Here is a 16,635-nt window from a genome sequence, read left to right as displayed (position 1 = left end):
CTCATGTTAATATGAAAGGGAAAGAAGAAACCTCTGAAGACAAGATGAGATTCACAGCTTATTAGCAAGATGAAAGTCAGGGAAGGGGAGAGGAGAATGCACTAATCCAGATCGTTTTGTACCGTCTGTCTGTTGGTATTTTAAATGAGACATCAGGGGATATATGCAACTGCATCCTTGTTTTTTCTAGTTGTCTCAATCTCTTAAGCATTTAGAAAACTGCTGAGACCCAAAGGACAAAAGAAACAGCACAAGGGGTAATTCATCGGCTGAAATAAACAAACAAATGGAAAGAAAAATAATGTGATTTTTTTCCCAGTTGTACCAATTTCAAAACTCTTTTCATCTCCCTTGGTACTGTACTTAACTGAACCTGGAGTACACAGACAAGAGAGCAGGGAGGGAAGGAAAGCCACTGACGCAGACACTTGAACTTATTCACATGCAGATAAGCACAAAGAAATCCTGATAGTGATAGACCACTGCCTGAGAAGGAGAGGATGCTGTCCCCGTCCCCTGTCACGGATTAAATATTCTCTCATGTGATGCCTTTTACATATGCAGCATAGCAGAGCATGAGGAAAAGCCTTCTTACAGCCAAAATACACAATGTAATGCCTACTTTTACTGATTTATAATCTTATATTGGACAGCTAAGATAATAGAATAGAATAGAATAGAATAGCCTTTATTTTCATTGTATATATACAACGAAATTGGAGTGCAACTCCCATTGGTGCAAAATAAGAAACTCAATATATATATATATATATATACAATACAATACAATTGCATAATACAAACATGCAATCAATTGAAACCGGCCTTTAGAAGAGGGGTTCCCAAAGGACAGGCCAGAATGTTTCCATGCATTTTTTACTGCACATGTCTAAATAAAATTTCATCACATAAAAAAAACAAAAACAGGACTGATTGGAACATACTGAGAAAACCGATCAACAGCTGTTAAATGGAACATGCTATCATATGTAGATTCAAAATTAAGGATAGAGAGCATAAAAGCATAAACAACGGTATCTGTAAACCGAGTACATTTTATGTGCAAAGTGTGAGGAATTAGGCTGGTTTCAGTGGAGTTTTCCTCCGATATGCAGCATGATTGCACATTCCCAAAGATCTAAGATAATTTATGTAGATGATTGACTGAAATGATTACATATTTTAATTCCAAAGCAGGTGTTGCTAATCTTTGGTTTCACATGAGGCAATAAAAAGGCTACGAGCTGGGGGCTCCAGGTTTGGCATCTGAAAAATCCACTATCATATTTAAATTTTGCTTTTATCTTACATGGACGAGTCATAAGCAGTTAATTTAAATATCATATTTGCTTGCTACATTAGGTGTACGATAGGCACATGCATCATATTGTCCTCATTACTAACAGCAGCATAAAATCCCTCCTCTGATCTTCTCCTCGAACAACTTCACACAACATGAATAACAAAATCAAGCGCACCACACACACCATCTCTCTCAGTTGGTGGTAATAACCTTATTCTGGACACCAGCAGGTTTCGTGCATTCGCACAACTAAGTAAGCAAATGAAGCTCCTCTCATGATCGTATGTTCAGCTGTTGATGGTTATTTATCACAGCACAGGGTGAAGTACACAGCAGACCTCTGCACTATGTGAATATTAGACTGGAACAAGAGAGATATGCTTCTCTCCCTTCTCTTCATCTTCACATACACAATGCATCATTTTCTCTCTATCTGTCTTACTATTATTTAAGCATTTTTCTGCTTCTGTATTTCCAAGGCAAATCGATCCACTTCAAAAGACACATCACTAGCTGTGGCTGTGTGTGTATAGCAAGAAGACCAAGGTCAGAAACACATTATAAAAGCGTTCATGAGCGGGTATCAGCACTAAGTATCACTGCTTAGTTATGTCAATCTGGGTTAGAGTGTTGTGAGCGGTGAGGGTGAAGTTTTGGACAGAAAACAAGAGGTAATGAGACCTTTATGAGTGTGAATATCGACTGGCTTGCAGGCTTGCAGAGTTTTTGCTTAGCAAAATCAGTAGCAGCAGTAAACAGGGTAACTGGGTGAAATTCAGTTGGTTTGAACGATGATGACAGCTCAAGGTGCAGGTACCAATTTCAATCCAACACTGTCTTTCAAGTTTTCTCTCTTGTTTTACACAGAGGTATCGCTTCACAGTCAGAAGAAGTACAGTTTTCACAGGCGAATCATAACAGGCACATAATGCGCCCCAGTTGTCTACAATTTGATCCAACTTAAAAGGTACACAGTTGTGTCTGAAAGTGTCAGGTAAAAAACTGTACCAATTCAGCCTGAACTGAAGGTGAAGTTATTTAAGTCAGTTAACACAGCACACTGGCTGAAGCACCTGCACTGCAAAAAAAGCCAACTTGTATTTTTTTTAACTTGGAGATATAAATTATTGACATTTAGGGCAATAATGTAAGCCAGTTGTCTGCTCAAAAACAAGTTTGTGAGTTGTTGTTACTTATATCTTTAAGTTGGGGTTCACAACAAGGGACAATAGTTCTGCTAACTCTTATTTCTTTGTTGTGAAATGCAGGGAAGCGTTGAAATTCTGTCATTAGCGAAAGCTAGCGGCTAACTGATGCTAGCGGCTAACTGAAGCTAGCGGCTAACTGATGTTAGAGCTTGTTACAGCTACAAGAGTAGCCATTAGCGTATCAATGCTAACGCCATTAGCGTATCAATGCTAACTCAAAATTGTAGGCGCAACATTAGCTGACATTTCATAGCGGCGTTACAATCGTGCCAATTCAGCACATTGCAGAAGTTAGCAAAAGTAAGGATTGAGTTGAGCAAACTCTAAAACAAAACTGAAAACATTTAGTTTTATTGTCCAACTTAAAATTTTATCGAAGTTTGTCGCCTTGCATTTTGAGTTCACCCAACTTTTCTTTTTTTGCAGTGTGGATGGTAGAAAAAAATAACTTGCCCTCCATCACAGGAGACACAAATTTAATCCCAGCAGTGGTATTTCCAGATTGGCTATAGAGCTAGAACAGTTACAGATTTGGCATAGCAAATGGCATGAAGAAGGAAACTATGGCACTGATAAAAAAATAAAAATAAATTAAAAAAAAAAACTTCTACTGAAAACTAAACACCAGGCATTAAAAACAAAATTTTATTTTGATATAACATTTGTTTTGCATCCTGGTGTGTTTTCCAATGACTGTATTCTGAGATTGTATCCATTTGGCCCTGCTGTTCACGGATTATAGAGCATATCGATCGATTTCCTGCACACGGCTCTCAACATGGCCGTGGCTGAGTCAGTGGCTAGCTGTGCTAATGCCACTGCAAATCCTAAAAATGCCAGTGCTTTTTCAGGAAAGAAATAACCATATTTGTGAAAAACAAAGGCAGAGAGAGACAGATTTAACACATCTGCCATTTGAAGTTCAGGATGAACTAATGGAAGACATTACTGTGTGCTAGCTTTGTAGTAATGCAGGTTTGGAGCAGACATCAGCACCAGCAGGATGTTTTCTCCTTTGCAGCCTACGCAGATTATATGTAAATCACGCTCTTTGACCCCTGCCCTCCAAGCCAAAAATGGTGAGACAAAGTTGAAAATGTGAAAGATTGAAAGATTAAGTCAGCATAAAAAAAAGTGAAGTGAATTTTTAATGCATTTTTAATTCCTCTTGTCTTATTTTGTCAGTATAACTATTTTTTTCAGTGGAAATGTTTATTTCTAATACCAAAACTTGGTGTTAATGTCATAGCTCCAATAGAGATAGATACTGTCACACACACAGACACACACACACACACACACACACACACACACACACACACGCATAGAGGGTTTGTGGGGGCTTAATTTGATAAAACAGCTGTAAATAGAGAGTAAAGGGAGACAGAGAGAGTTAGTCTCTGTTTTTCTCATACACACACGTAAACCGCTATTTCTCTCCCTCCCAAGAAATTAAACTCATATATATCAAACCAGGGCATATTTGCAGGTCCAATTTTAGTCGCATCATCTCTAAAAATAGTCATTAGATGTAGCGAGATAGTCGTATTCTCGTGCCCTGGCTGTTGCTTGTGATCATCTTACAATGCTCTATAGGCTTCCTGTTTGTAAGCAGTGACTGACAGCAAAGTGATGACATTTCAAAAATGTTGCATGACAACAACAGAGTGAATTATTATAAAACATATGAAATACAGCAGAGTAAAATCTGTAATGTTTAAACTTTATTATATGTTTTAGTTTGTTTGTTCTGTCCATTATTAAGACAGACTGTAGAACTACAGCTCAATCTTATGAGCTTTAAATTGGATGATCTAAATGATTGAAAAAGTGACTTAATGGGAAATCAATGTGTAATGCTGCCTTGACACCATGATAAGTTATATATGTTTTTGTTTAAAAAGCCAGATATTCAAATTGTACAGTAAATAAGTGAAAAGTGTTGCTTATAGTGACAAACCCACGGACTTGATCATCTTCCAGGCTAAAAAAAAAGAAAAAAAAAAGTAAGTATCTTGGACGTGTGGTACACATTCCTAATTATGGTTTTTACCCTGATCAACAGGTGGCAAGAAACAATGCATCACCAAAGGCAGCAGGCTAGTAATATGGATTTAAACAAATCCAGGACAAAAAATGTAAAATAATAAATAAAATGGCTTTATGATGCCTTATGAAGAAGAATATGCATTCAACTTTTTTTTTCTCAGGTCTTAAAAGATATATACAATGTTTTTTCGTGAGTAAAACTGTTTATATATCAGTCTTTGTTTACAAGAAAACTCCAAAAGGCACCTTTGTGGCTGCTGAATTTTCAGTCCTAGCACTCAAGAAGAAACCCCACGGACAGCCATTTCCTGCTAAAATGCTCTGATTGAACCCACTTTAGATGACCAAATGGCAGACAGACAAAATGGGCAACAACCTGACAAACATCTAGAACAATAAATATATTTTTTAGGAATTGGTCGAGAGAGAAAAAAAAGTGTCAATATTGGACTTACATTTGACTAAATAAAATAAATGCTGATGTTGGTCAGTGTTGGCTGGAATTGAAGTGGGTACGTGCTTGCCAACACGTTAGTCATAAAAACTGAATTTATCCAGTTAACTCTGTCCTAATGGCTAAATAAAGCGCCATCAGCCCTACTTCCCCAAGTCTCCTCTGCTCTAAGGAAGTTTTCTGTCTTTCTGCTATCTGTATCTGTTGTGTGAACCTTGTTACATAAGCCCTCGTCACTTACAATGAGCAATTCTTGTTTGATTTTCTTGTTGATCTACAACTATCAGACCTTTCTCGATCAGAGTTCTGCCCGGTTACGAGATCCCTTCTGAAAGTGTAAGCTAATGCAAGGCTTCCAAAGACTCTTTTCATTCCTCAGAGTAATAATAGTCTTGTCTTTTCTGACATGAGCTGACACAAGCCTCTGGCCATAAACTAGTGTCTCTCCATGTTCCACCATAAAACCTGAATCTTGTTTTTAAGGGTCTCGGCAAGCTCTCAGACCTTAATGAGTTCTCTTAATTAGATCTCTTAAAGGCAAGAGCACTCGAAAGGTCAACCAGTTCAGCTGCTGGAATATAGTAGGTGTTTAACTGAATAAAAAAACAACATACATTATCAACCAATACATCAATGTATTAGTCACATGAAAATTATACGAGCATTGATGTGAATATTCTCTCTGCCTGTATATTCAGCTGAAAAAAACACTCTTTGCAGGGTCTTGCGGTCCTGTTTGGTGCCGTTTGCATACCAGACAGAGATATTTCCCATCAGGACATTCATGATGGTGAAGGAGTAGAAAGAATTTCAGGGGATATCTGGAATTTCCTGTCTAAGGTGTGTGATTATGACATTCTGAACAGTTTTTGTAATCATAGTTTCTTGTTGTGGAATGTCCTACAATGTGCTCATGTAGAGCAAATTGTAGGGCGGCATCTGATTGGCCTGACCTCTCGGGTCTCTGGGGGCAGGGGTCGTAATATAGTCATGGAAAAAATGATTAGACCACCCTTGTTTTCTCTAATTTCTTGTTCATTTTAATGTCTGGTACAACTTGCGGTACATTTGTTTGGACAAATACAATGATAACAACAAAAATAGCTCATACGAGTTTAATTTAAGAGCTGATATCTAGACATTTAACATGGATCCTTGATAATGACTTTGGTTATTATCTAATGACTGTTTATTCTTCAACTTCAACGAGATGGCTGCATTGTGACTAGAGAAGTCAGTGCTCACTGATCTCAACATCTATAACTTTCTATCTCCATCTTGTTATAAAAATGTGTATTAATCTGGGGTTTTTCCAACGTTTTAATCATATTAAGCAAATGTGAGCCTGTCTGCTGTATGTAGAGGCATAAAGTAGTGGCTTTGGGTTACATCAGACCAGTGTTTCTGCTAAAAGCTGGCAGGCTAGATGAGGTTAACTATATGTTAAGATAACGGGAAGTACACATGACAGGGGGAGTCAGACACGGGTCAGACGTATTTCTGCTGATCGTACCTTTGACTTTGGGGAACTGAGAATAACAGCATCTGTGTCAGACAGTCAGCTAGACGTTGGAAACCTCCCACTATAGATAGTAGTACGATAATCAACAGTTTTGACTATCATGTGAGCCTTTTTCTCTGTAATCTTACTCACTGTGTTGCATGATTTAAACGCTCCTCTTGTACAAGACTTTAATTAAATTCAACTTAAACTTTGACACTCTGAATCCAACTGTCTTTATTGAAGGGTCACTCTGAAACAATTCTTATAACACATCTAAGGTGTGCTGTTTCTATTCAGAAGAAAACTATATTGACTGTCTTCACTACAGAAATACCATATATGCCCTTACAATAAGAGAAACAAAGCGTATGTTACTATACTGTGTAAGCATGTGCCACAATAAACTGCATGAATGGATGGCGGGGATAGTTGACTGAACTGAGGACCAGATTCTCTTGGACTAACAATGGAGTCATTTTAAAAGTCTTGCCAGTAAAATATTGACAAGTTGGATAAATAAGGAAAAACACCAGCCATGTCAGAATATGCCAAGGACAAGGACCAGCTGCAATTGGCATCATTACAACAGTCAGATATGTTTGGAGAAAAAAAAAAAGTGAAAGTACACATTTCAGTGCTTGAGAGCTTCTTTCTTTGCCTCACATGAAAAGGTTATATTGAAAGGAATCTCCTCCAGTGGCTGATTCAAACTCACACATTGACGCGTTTGTCGTGACTTCACAACATGATGTTGGCGCTAACCTTTTTCTCCCCTCTGAATAAAAGGGGGTAAAAGAAAAGCAGTGAAGTGAAAAGTGGAAGTTTTTCTTGAGTGAGGGAAAAGAGAAACAGAAGCAATGTTCTGGAGTAAATGTGCTCCATTATGGATTTACAGTCCCAGCCCTACCAACACTCCTACACTCTCCATTCTGTATCTATATCACCCCATTCCAAGAAACACACACACACACACACACACACACACACACACACATTCTCACATACATATTCCTTTATCCATGCCACCCACCTTCGTCCCCATCGTTGGCACTGACAGTGAGAATGGCGAAGCCGACGTCAGCGTCCTCATCCACATCAACATCATAGGACGCCTGTGCAAACGCTGGCTTGTTATCGTTCACGTCACTGATAAAAACACGAACATATGCTGTGTCTGAAAATAAAAAGATAAGGAAGAGTAAGAGATGCAGAGAGAGAGAGGGAGATAGAAAGAAGAGAAAGGAGACTGTAAACATGAGCTTGTTCTTATTCTGTCAACGTGAACATGAACATCTGTCTATCTCTCTTTGAATAGCAACAATTTACACACTTTTCACCAGCAGGCACACTAACACACACACACACACACTTATACCCTGATAGGAAAGTAGACATTTCTTCATGCACACGGACAGAAACAAAAATAACATCCAATTTTTTTCTTCCATGCACAGTTGTCTACCACTTTTCTATTACATCTGTCATCCGTCTCCACTATTTCTGTCTATTTAACCAATAAATTCGGCTGTTTTTTTTCTTTTCCTTCAGCATCCGACCGAGGGCTGAAGCGGAGTACAAAGCACCCTGGGGGCATCAGTGTAAGGCTCCGTAGTTGAGCAACTCAACGTACTAAGCTTTCTTTGATATCGCTTTCAGAACGAGCATAATTTGCAATATACACTTCAAGATGAGATAAATTATTTAAGCCAGGGTGGAGGGGATGGTGCACAGTTCATGGCACAGATAGCAAACAAATCCAGCCCTTGCAGCTATAACAAAACGAGTCGCAGATGCCAGGGCTCTGCACGTGTTCTGAATCTGCCAGAAAGAGAGAGAGAGAGAGAGAGAGAGAGAGAGAGAGAGAGAGAGAGAGAGAGAGAGAGAGAGAGTGAGAGTGAGCGTGAGAGTGAGAGTGAGAGTGAGAGAGACAGAGAGAGAGAGAGATTTTTTTTATTTTAAAACACCTTTATTTTCCAATAGTTAAGGACTCAACATGACATGATTACCAGATTAGACAGCAAAAATATATGTATATATATATACATATACACACACATATATATATACATATACACACATACACATGTACATACATATACATATATACATATCTATAAACATACATACATACATACGCACAGTAAGTAAACATGCATTGAACACTGTGAAATCATGACAACACAACAAGGACCGAGAGACAGAAAGAGGGAGATAGAGAGAGAGAGAGAGAGAGAAAGAGGGAGAGAGAGACAGAGAGAGAGAGAGAGAGAGAAAGAGAGAGAGAAAGAGAGAGAGAGAGAGAGAGAGGGAGAAAGGTAAGACGAAGGAACAACACACAAAGTGGATAAGTACATGTAGCAGCTATCACCGTCTCCATCCTTCCTCTCATCTGCTATGCTGCCCACTCATCCATGTTTTCACACCTCTATGGACATGTATGTGTAAAAATCACACTCTCAACCCCACCACACACAGCACTAGCACTACTTACACTAGCTTGTAAGTAGAGTCAGAGCTTGTTAACTGCCTGTGAAAACAGTGTGTATCAAGGTTATTTCTGTGACATTCTACTGTCTCCACTATGCTACTTGACGCTTGGCATGTGTGTTTTCTGTATGTGTACATGTGCAGCAAATATTATCATGATTTTCTATCTTGCATGTCTTTTTTTTTTCTTGTAATGTGTTTGTTAGATGGCACACGAGCAGTGGCGGTTCAAGACCAGTTTTACTGTGGGGGCCAAGGAGGGGCCAGTGTTTAATCAGAGGGGCACCCTGCTTAGCCTGCTGCCCCCGCGACCCGGCCCCGGATAAGCGGACGAGAATGGATGGATGGATGGACATTAAAAATCGTCAAAAATGATATTTAAGCATTCAAAACCTTTATTTTAGCGAAAAGTCTCATATTTGGAAGAACTACATTGATTGAAACACTGAGACTCACCAACATTAACAGTTATTTTTGTGCGACAATGACATTTCTCATTTTTGTGCACAATTACTTTTTTTTTATTTTGAAAGTGCAGTACAGTGAGAATGATCTTTATATTTAGCTTTTATTGCACAATTAAACTATTATACAATGTACACATTCTGGGTTCCTTTTGTGTACAATGAGATATTGTTTGAACAAAAAATAGATAAGAATTGTTCCGTCGTTCATTGTTATAAATTGATCATTTTATTATTAATTTGACACACTTGATTAATTAATTTGAACCACCACTGCACACGAGGGTTTAGGAACTTGGGATCTTTTTAATATTTTAGTCAAGGTTATGTGCGTTAAAAAACAGGTGACACAAGTGATGGTGAGCATGAAAAACAAATTGGAAACTATTAGGAGGATGATATTTAAATAAGTAGAGTGAATACGTCACGTAAAGATTTTTCAACAAAGTAGCATTCGGAGGGTCAATGACGGGGATCTTAACCTCCGAGTGGAAACAGTTTGGTGGATGATAGAATTCACTTATCATCGTAAGAGCTTTAGAGATTCTTAAGAGAGGTCTTTTGAATATGAAGCTTCAGAATCAAGCCATACAGATGAAGTATCCTCAAATAATGATACATAAAAGGCAGGTTAGCACTGTGATGAGGTGATGAGAGCTTGTTGCCTTGCTTTGTATAACTATCCAAATAACTGGACACAGTCCCTTGGTGTGATCTGCAGCAAAGAGGGTGTTGAGACCTAGATATAAATATTATTATTTAATTTACATTTCAATATTTTACGTTTTAATATCATAATATAATTTAATAATTTAATAACTTTAATAATACATTGAAGTTGCATTTTCATTTTGCTTATATTTTATATTTTCGGGACTGAGGTCGTAGTTCATCTGTGATGTCATCGGCCAGCGCACTAGAGGAGCAGCAGTATGGTTTTCCTGTTTGTGTCACAAGTGTGTGTAAGCCTCGTCAGAAAAAGTGAATGTATAACCGAACCGGGACAAATAAAGTTGCAAGAACTGTGAGACCGAGTCATGTCTACTTGAGGGTGCAACAAGTACACTATTAAAAAAAAAAAAGAAAAATCATTGGTAGTTTTCACCTTGGCCAAATTCCACATGGTGAAACACTTTTTATTTCCTTGAAACTAGGGATGAGCTGGTTGTAAAATTATTGGCTGATACCATAACATTACAATTTGTCTGACAGCTCTTATCGATGTGTTTTTGTTGTTTATTTTCTGTTCGTTGGTCATTATCTTCCCTTTTTTGTGGGGAAACAAAATTATCTTCATTATCAAAAATACTGAACTGTTTCCAAGGACACTCAGCCCTTATTTACACTATGAGCACAGATCCAGTAATAAATATATCTTATTTTACTAAACAACCTTCAATGTAAGATTCTTTCTTTTTTTGAAAAATGTTTCAAAAGCCTTTGTAGCTGCTATTCAACTGCCACTTCAATGAAAATGTGTTTTTCTGGACTCACATATAGACTAAGAAAAACCTTACTTTTGTGATATAGAAATTAAATGTGAATGTGATTACAAAAGCATAGATAAATGATGAATACAGTCAGTCACATTTTACATACAGAACACAACCTTCTTGTGTCTCCATTGAGCAAACTTTCAGTAGGCAGGGAGAAGGGGTTGAATATTGGTATCTTTACAAAACATAAAGTTATCATACAGTGTGCCTCCTCCGCAGAATATTACTGATAAAGGAGAAACATCTAAATCACTGGGACCTCATAGGAACAGCTGAGATGCATGATTTTCCATGTAATCATCATGCTAATGAGCCAGAAATTATTAATGTCAGTTAACCTCACAGTTTCAACTTTATTGGACAGCATGAATGTTTTTAAGTAGTTTTCAAACACATAAATACAGTGTAAAGTAGGCCACAATCAGTAGGGAGGGGAGCTGCACTTGTTTCCAACACTGAGGGCAAATTAATTTGTATCTTTAATTTTAGCTTGGTTAAGTACTGAAGTTAACCAGGAGGTAAATTCAGATGTGCTTATTACAGGAGAGTACCAGCCCAATTGAGGCAAAGCTTACAAGTATCCTGAAAAGATTTCCCCATTGCAACCTTTTAAAAGCCAAAAATATTTCTAACTCAAAGATCAGAGCTTTGGGATGAGAATTTGATTAACTTCCCATTTAATCAGTGATGGATGGAGGAGACAGTTTGGTTTTCTGCCTTTTTTAAATGAGAAACACTACATGTCACTGTAGTATCATGCCATGCTTTTGTAAATTATATTTTTTAATTTCGGCATTATTTGTTTCAGAGCAGGGATTTTCTTCAGACCTCTTTAAGACACAGTTTGAAAGCAACAACCTGGTCTCACAGAAATCCGTGAAATAGCCACGGATTTCGCTTAACTCAAAATCCGTGGAATAGCCACGGAATCGCTCAAATTTCCGTGAAACTGACACGGATTTAGCTACAATGCAAGTTAATGACAGTCATATCCCGTGGCTATTCCAACATACAAAGTGATTATGTACATTCACTGAGTGAATATTTAGAAAATAAAACATATATTTCTCGCTAGAAATGTGATCAAAATCCATTTTTATGCAGAAACTAAGTCAAAATATTGATTTTTCACTAAAAATGAGAGAACTGTCCGCCATTTTTGTTCTGACCACCGGGACCTTGAAAGTCACGTGACTTGAAACAAACCAATAGCCACGGGATATGACTGTCATTAACTTGCATTGTAGCGAAATCCGTGTCAGTTTCACGGAAATTTGAGTGATTCCGTGGCTATTCCACAGATTTTGAGTTAAGCGAAATCCGTGGCTATTTCACGGATTTCTGTGAGACCAGGTTGTCAGCAGCTTTTGTCAGCAGGGGTGTGGTGAGACTTTTTTATTACAGGTTTCACAGATTGGATACAATTCTGTTACACCAATGTGAATAAGCACAGCAACTGCAATAGCATGCACTCATGTGGGTTTGTGGGTGTGTGTGTGTGTTTTCTGATATGTGAAACCGTGTTAAATATCTGTTAATTTGCCTGTCACCCATCCTTCTTCATGCCATCTCATTCAATATTCATGAGAGAAAAAAATAAAATAACTCCCACAGCTTCAGTGGCGTCTCTCAGCCTCTGCTCTGTTTAATATTTAACTTCTGTTTACATTGCCACACATGTCACAGTGAGCCAAACCTAGAGAGAGGACCTGTTAATAATCTATGATCATATTTATTAAAAATATATCCTGGAATGTCTTGCTGTTTATTCAACACCTCACTCCATCCACCCATCTGTCTCAACATCTGTTCATTTCTCCGTGTGCCTCGATTCTACCGTTGGAGCATGTATGCATTTCATCTGGCAGCAAATGAGAGAGAAATGGAGGGATGGAGGAAGAGAGAGAGAGAGATAGACTAAAAGAGAAAGATGGCCTTTGGTCATTCACTAGGGAGACATGAGCAGATGTGGGAAAGAGACAGAAAGAGGAAAACAGAGATTATCGCTGCCTTCAATGAAGATTTGGAGCCTTAAATGAAGTCTACAGAGCAGCTGTCTTCAGCTCTTTCCCCCTTTTGTGCTTGTCCTCTTTTCCAGTCAGTGTAACACCAACCACCACCTCTATATAAACTGGATTACAACAGAATCCAAGTCGTTTCTGCAATTTGCATCAATTTGCTTTCATTTCTTTGAAGGAAAGCTACTGATTCAATAACCAATTTTAATTAAATCTTGTTTGACATAAACTGCTTCTACAGATAACGTCTCAGAAAAACATCACACGGGTAATATAATATAAGAGTCTTCCAGCTGCTGATCCTTGTTTCCAAACATTTTTACAAGGGTCAAGTATAAATAATAGTATTTCTTTATATGCAGGTTGAATGGCAGCAACTGCATCCAATGCAATTTCTTACATTTTTATATTATAATATATTATTAATATACACTACCGGTGAAAAGTTTTAGAACACCCCAATTTTTCCAGTTTTTTATTGAAATTCAAGCAGTTCAAGTCAAATGAACAGCTTGAAAGGGTACAAAGGTAAGTGGTGAACTGCCAGAGGTAAATAAAAAAAGGTAAGCTTAACCAAAACTGAAGAATAATGTACATTTCAGAATTATACAAGTACGGTAGGCCTTTTTCAGGGAACAAGAAATGGGTTAACAACTTAACTCTATGGAGTCTTGGGCTATTTTGTCCATTTTTGAATTCTTTTCATGTCTTTGTAAGTCATTTTGTGTCTTTTTTTGGTCATTTTGTGTCTTTTTTAAGTCATTTTGTGTCTTTTTTTGGTCATTTTGTGTCTTTTTTTAGTCCTTTAGTCCAACATAAAATGTGATTTTGAATTTACTTTCAAAACACTGTCATGCTCAATAAAGAATTTTAAATGTTGCAAATGTGCATTAATTTCAGAGTACACTGAGACATTAAACTGCATCATTTTCATTTAAATTCTGGAAAAGTTGTGTGTTCAAAAACTTTTGACCAGTAGTGTATAATTAACATGTATTCATATAATATGAATATTATTATATTACATTTACAGTAGAATGTGTTGGGTTTTTTTGTAATGAACTTTTTATTGAAATTTATCAAACACATATTACAGACAGGGAGGAATACATTCATTCAATCAGGGAGCCATCAAGGCCAGGAATTCACTCCCTACGTTATTTTCTTTCCTTTTTTTCAGTAAATGAGTTGAAGAAACTAAAACAAACAAACAAAAAACAACAACAACAAACAAACGCAACCACAGACCACCACACTGACACCTCTCAACAGATAAGCACACCAAATCAATGACAACACTGCATCGTCACGGCAACCATTAACCAACAGACAACCAGTCAGTAAAGTAGAATGTGTTGTACTGAATAGTTCAGTGACTTTTACTGCACAGCAAAATCTGTAGTGTTGTTTTTTCAGTGTTAATAATTTTGAGTTAGTGGGTGTTGATTTTGGAGTTGTTTTAACACTTTAACACAAGCGAGTTACATGTTAACACCTGACACCTGAGTTAGATTCACTTCAGTTGGAGTTGATTTTCAGATTTTGTGACTTGTATGTTCGGCTAAAGACAGAATGCACTTTTAATGTGCTGTAAAACAAAACAATGAATGTTAATTATCACATTAGTGAAAGGAAATAACATGATTTTAGGGTTAAAAATACACTTTAATGTGTCAAAGTAACACAATGTATGTTAAAAATTAACACTCACAGTGAAAGAGAATAACACAATTTTAGCGTTGAAAATACACTTTGATGTGTCGTAAAATAACACGATGTATGTTAAAAATTAACACTCTAATTAACACACAATTTGGAGTTAAAGTGCACTTATGTGGTGTCATAAAACAACACCAAGGGTGTCAAATATTTAACACTATTAAAGAGTTCAAATATTAACACTTTTTAAAGTGTAATTTTAACTCAGAATCCGTGAGAACTATATAAACTCAGAAAAAGTGTTAAATTTAACACTCTGTGAGTTGAATTAACACTCCTGATTTTGCTGTATGTGGCAATATCAAAGGAAAAGTCTGTCAAATGTCTTCCCTGCTAGATTCGCCCAGTTTACTAGTAATGACAGTTTAGCAGTGAAGCGGAAGGCCACACAAGCTCACAGAACTAGACTGATTTCACTCGAGGTAATTTTAAACCTGCGCACAACAGTATTTTGTGGGAAGCTTCATGATAAGGATTTCCTTGGCTGAACAGTGGCATACAAGCCGAACACCAGCATGTGGGGTGCCAAGCCTTGGTTAGACAGGTGTAAAGCACACCATGATTGGACTCAGCACTACAGATGTCTAGGCTTCAATGATTAATCATGCTTCACTATTTGGAAAGCTGCGTTTGGCGTAACTGTCAACTGTCAAAGTGCCCGCTATCCAACTGCAGAAAAATACAATTCTTGCAAAATATCTCTTAAATGTGAAAGTTTTTGACACCAAATCACAGCATGAATTGTTCTACGTTGTTCTTCAATGTCATGGTGTCTTAATGTGGTATCTTGAATGTTTGTTTTTTTGACTAAAACAACTTCATCTCAAACCAATATTCAGGTTGCCAGCTTTAAAATGATGTCTAATACATCTATGTGGCATATACTGTTACCTGCTAGCTCCAACTAAATATCTCCTGTCCTCCTACCTCTCTAAAGAAGAGGGCATAATGTTCTACAAATCTACTTCATTTAGCAGATGTTTTATCCAAAGCGACATACATTTGAGATTAAATACAACACAAGTAAAGATCGAGTCAAGTTTGAGTCCATTAGGACATAAGTCGTTAGCCTCATAGCATAATTGCCTAAGTCATTTTTTGGCCAAATTGTGATATCTGCCTAACTTTACTCTCCTACCACTGCTGCATCTTTTTGCCTTATTGCCTGTTTCTTAACCTATCAGAACACTTGTTAGAGTCCAAAATCACTTTCTGCCTTAGTCATCTCCTTGACTTAGGCATTTTTGCTGCTACATACAAACCAAACTACATTATTTATATGTAAGAGAAAAATTGCCTTAGTCAGGGCATATTCTGCCTAAGTCACTTTTATCTGTTATGAAATCGATGTGTTTAATTTTTTATGCAAACTTGTTCACACTTCTATTTGAACTTACTGTTACAATATCAATTAAAAATACCAATGGGCTTACTAAAAATTTTGTTTTTTCTTGTTTCCCGAAAACGTTCAAATATGACTGTGAGGCTAACAAAGTGCTATCTGGCAGTGCATAAGGACAGTGCAAATAGTGATTTTCTTTCCCCCCATCTCTGTAGGTTATCTGTGAAGGTGTTCAGTAAATAGCTGGGTCTTTAGTCAGTTCCTAAAGATTGAGAGGGACTCAGCAGACTGGATGGAGTTTGGCAGTTCGTTCCACCATCGGGGATATTCAGAGAAGAAGAGTCTGGTTTGAGACGTAAGGCCCTTCAGAGCCAGATGCCTTTCACTGGAAGAGGGTAGTGAGCAGGAGGGTTTATGTACCTGAATAAAGGAGTTCAGGTAGGCAGGAGCTTTGCCATTTGATATTTTATAGGCAAGAGACAGGGTTTTGAATTTGATGCAGGCTGCAACTAGGAGCCAGTGCAGAGAGAGGAGTAAATGTTGTACAGGGAGAATCGACACGCTCGGGCAATTGTGGCCACATGAACCTTA

The 16,635-nt window shown here is 37.5% G+C and overlaps 1 protein-coding gene across 1 annotated transcript in view; it reads right to left on the bottom strand.

Moving 5' to 3' along the window:
• si:ch211-186j3.6 (neural-cadherin) overlaps positions 1–16,635 on the bottom strand; it is a 393,221-nt gene that overhangs the window by 177,367 nt on the left and 199,219 nt on the right. The window contains exon 16 of the mRNA XM_059351714.1: positions 7,549–7,692. Within this exon, the coding sequence (XP_059207697.1) occupies positions 7,549–7,692 (144 nt within the window). The remainder of the gene's footprint in view (positions 1–7,548; positions 7,693–16,635) is intronic.

The sequence above is a fragment of the Centropristis striata genome, chromosome 2 (genome assembly GCF_030273125.1).
Source record: "Centropristis striata isolate RG_2023a ecotype Rhode Island chromosome 2, C.striata_1.0, whole genome shotgun sequence".
Lineage (NCBI taxonomy): Eukaryota > Metazoa > Chordata > Actinopteri > Perciformes > Serranidae > Centropristis > Centropristis striata.
This window is presented reverse-complemented; position numbering and strand designations above follow the sequence as displayed.